The sequence below is a fragment of the Penaeus monodon genome, chromosome 25 (assembly GCF_015228065.2).
Source record: "Penaeus monodon isolate SGIC_2016 chromosome 25, NSTDA_Pmon_1, whole genome shotgun sequence".
Classification (NCBI taxonomy): Eukaryota; Metazoa; Arthropoda; class Malacostraca; order Decapoda; family Penaeidae; genus Penaeus; species Penaeus monodon.
In genome coordinates, this window is record NC_051410.1 from 1,005,615 (window position 1) to 1,009,663 (window position 4,049).

At 34.7% G+C, this 4,049-nt stretch overlaps 1 protein-coding gene across 1 annotated transcript in view; it reads right to left on the bottom strand.

Moving 5' to 3' along the window:
• Window positions 1-943: 943 nt before the first annotated feature.
• Window positions 944-4,049, bottom strand: part of LOC119589477 (WD repeat-containing protein 92-like) — a 5,269-nt gene continuing 2,163 nt past the window's right edge. The window contains exons 3-4 of the mRNA XM_037938078.1: window positions 2,344-2,514; window positions 944-2,052 (exon numbers count right to left, since the gene is read on the bottom strand). Coding sequence (XP_037794006.1) covers window positions 1,361-2,052; window positions 2,344-2,514 — 863 coding nt within the window. The 3' untranslated portion in view covers window positions 944-1,360. The remainder of the gene's footprint in view (window positions 2,053-2,343; window positions 2,515-4,049) is intronic.

Here is a 4,049-nt window from a genome sequence, read left to right on the forward strand (position 1 = left end):
ACTGAACTCCTTAACTTCATTCACCCCACATGACTGATACTTCAAAAACGCAGTTGGTCCCAAATCCAAGTGGCCGTTGGGAGCAGGTCTGCAGAAAACGGAGCCGCTGAAGCCAGTGCTCACTCACAGCCGACTCACCTGGGAGGGACTGGCCAAGGGTGGTTGGCAATCTTGTAAATGCTGTCTGCAGGGAGCCATGCCGTTTCATTACTATTGCTTTTATATTTCTCAGTGCTTGAAATCTGGGAAGTAGAGTTGATAATGCAGGAAAATTGTATTTATAATTATCAGTATTACACCTTTAAGTCTCACAAAGTAATAATGCACCCTTTTATGTTGAACCTAATAACTATGTCACCTTGTAATCCCCGATCTATGTTATTGGTCACCCAAATTGTTGATATTCTGAGTAGAGAATCAATGTCTTAACTTTACGTTGTTTTCTCCTTAATCTAAACTTTAATATCAATTCTTGCTTTCTACAGTCTTGCTTCCTAAAGGGGTGTCCTTATCATTTGAACTTAAGCTACTGCTTTGCATATTATTAAAATAATCTGACAATTTGCTAGTTTCAAATAAATATTGGTATGTCTTTGGTTAATGGCTAATACTGATATTGTGTTTTTATTATTCCACTTTCCAATGCCTCTTTTATACCCTCTAAAATTTATAGCATCTATCATGTTAGTGGTTTCAACAGAATTGGAGGTCCTCTAATAACTATTAGGTAAAGTAACCCATACCAGTATGTTTCACACCATATGCATGGTCAAGGGTGTCATTCAGTGACTAAAGGATACACAATGAACAAAAAAACTTGAGAACATATAAACTCTGTTCAGAAGTTGGAAATTAATATATATACAAAAACTAATTAATTTGTGTTCCAGATGCTATATAACATGCATAACAACATTAACTGTAAATAAGTAAATAAACTGCCTCACTGAGCACCAAATTTTATTCAATTAACATAATTGTCCATAATCAAAATATTTTTTTGCTTTTTTAACTTTATTAAATTCCCAACTAAATACCAATCTTCAATACCATAGTGTAAGTGGTATCTAGTCTTAAAATAAATATAAATTATAAACTTTATTTAATGAGGCATATTCCATTCAAATGGGAATAATCTTATTCAAAGGAAATATTTCTTATATTTATGTGATATGAATAAACAAGCAGACATACCAGTTATATATCTGCAAGTATAATTCTTGAAGCCTAAAAATTTTCAGTATCATACACTGGATCACTGTCAAATGCATTCAGTATTTTAATTTCATATACTATATAACAATATTTTCTTAAATGATAGAACAAGTTACAAGAAGTTTTTCTTTAACCTCCTTAAATTTCATACAATATTGAGTTTCGTCATAATGACCACCCTCACTGTCTGGTCCAGCCCCGTGCACACACTCAGGCCCATCTTATCTGGGCTCCAATCAAAGCTGGTTATTGGCTGATCGGTTATAGTAGCGTTCTGCAGCGGCTTTGCTTCACCTGCTACTCCAACTTCCGATCCGTTGCTCAATTTCTTTGACCGAGCTGAAGGATAGGAGTACTTCCACAGCATCAGGGAGCCATTGCCGCCAGTGGTGACAAATATCTCACGATCTTGAGGCAAGTGTCTTCCACACCAAACAGTTGATTTGTGACCTTTATCCATCATGCCAGCAAAGCCCTTTTCTTCATGGAATGTCCGAAGGTCATAAATGTGAAACCTAGACTCCAGTGTTGTAGCTAAAAGCTTGTTCATGTCAATATCTTTCCGATCAAATTCCAGTGAGCAAACCCCATTCTTCAGATTGGTTTCCCACTTCACTTCCATTGTTCTAAGATCAAACATTTTCACATCCCCATTATCAAAGCCAGCACAGAGTGCCCTTTCCTCCATTGAATGTGAATTTCCAAACGCAACACTCCAGCAGTCTCGCTTCTGCTCTCCTTCTTTTGGCTCAATGGTCACGACAGGACGGTCCCTCTGCCGAGGATCCCAAACTTTTACCAGTCCATCACGACTCCCAGTTGCAATCTCTGGGGCACCTGAGGAAGATATTCATATTAGATAAGTGAAAATATGTTTATAATTAATGCAACAAAAAATTTGTTAAACTTATCATCCTTATCATTTAAGGATATTCAGCAAGTGGTTTTGCAAAAACAGTTGGATTTGGAAACAAGAAGAGAACAAGAACAAAGGAGTAAAGAAATTGGAAAATGTAATATCTGTACTCCAGATATCTGTAATATCTGTACTGTAGCTCCAACCACATATGCAAATGATAATACATATCATCTAATTTCTACAAATCTTAAGTTTTAAAGTCTAATTACCTTTGCCAATATTAAGACCTGCCACTCCATCAATTGCATTTATAATTTCTTCATGAGCTTTCACAGAATAAACTGGAGTTTCTGCTGCTGCCAGATCAACAATCTCCATCTTCCCCTCAAAGTCACCCACAGCCAGGTGCCGATCCTCCAGTGCAGATGCTCCAAAGGTTCCTGGAGTGCACAGTACACAGTGAATTATCATATCTGAGATGCAAATTAAAGCTGGAGTTATATCATATCACACTAGTAATAATCATGGTTGCATTACTTAAGGTTAAATTGTATAATCTATTAACTGGGGAAACAGCAAATAGGCAAAAACACGGACACTTTTCTAAACCTTCTACTGCATTCACAACTTCCTTTTCTATTTCAATAGCAAGAGAACAGCTATCACTCACATAACACCACAATAAAATGCCAGGAAATTAGGAATAACAACACAAAAAATAATAATCTGTATAATTCATGCATCCACATCACTAAGTATATACATATGCAACTAGTTAGTAATGTTGTAGAGGAGTGTGCAATGACAGAAGGAACGACTCTCCCTTTCATATTAAGGCATGTTAATACCAACTCTATTATGAAAGAAATGTAAACATTTTCCATACAAGTGATTTTGAATAATGAATTTAACATCTTTATTTACTGTGGAATTCTGTAACTGATGAATAATAAATATATGAACTTTAGTTGTATTAATGATTGTAAGATTGCAGCGAGAAGTAGCATCAGAGAGCCTCGTACAGTATTATTTTGAGGCTACTTTGTAATTATCCCACTCTGTACAATATATTTATGCATATAAAGTACATCCATTAGAATATATGTAAATACTGTTATTACATCTTAGAAAACTACAATCAAGGAGGTTTTACAGTCTTCAGCAAAATGGGAGTGTAATACTTTCTGACATGGTGACATACAATTAGAAATATGCTTAAAATATGATTTACAGTCAAGACAAAAATGAAAGAAGAAATGGGATGGACAATATGACATTAAACAAAACCTTTTAAATCAATACCTAGTGATTAAAAGAAGAAGAAAAAGCTTAGTTTTGCTTAGTTCAGTATTATTCCAAAATCAAATTCACAAAGATGGTTACAATACAGGAGAGGTCAAAGACAACTTGGCAAGACAAAATGTAAAACACTTAAAGTGGGATAAACACTGATGAATATAAATTATATTGTAACACATATTGTAATTACTACAAAGACCAAGATCTATTAAAGTTAAATTACACAGGGTGACATTCTTACTTAAACTGATAGTAGTGGATATGACACAGGCCTGCTGAAAGTATTGAACAGACCTAAAAATTATTTCAATTTTTGAAGACTAGAAGTTCTAAGGTTACAATTATCTTTATCATTTTCTCATATTTTAATCACTGAAATCAGTTACACAAAGAATATCAAATAAAAGAAACGGAATCACATTAGGATCAGGAATGGAAGTAAAAATCTGAAGGTAAATATTTATAATCATTATACAACTCTCCCATTTGCCACTGCATACACCAGGACACTTGTGCATCACTAAATTTCGACAAGAAACTGGCAGGCTAAAGAGAAACAAATGCATTTCTAAGTCTGTTAAGAAATGATCCTACAGAAGCTAGCAGACCCTTGAAAAGTTTGTTCTCCAAACAGCAACTGCTTCACTGCTTTTGGAGTAGATTAGGAATGTAATTA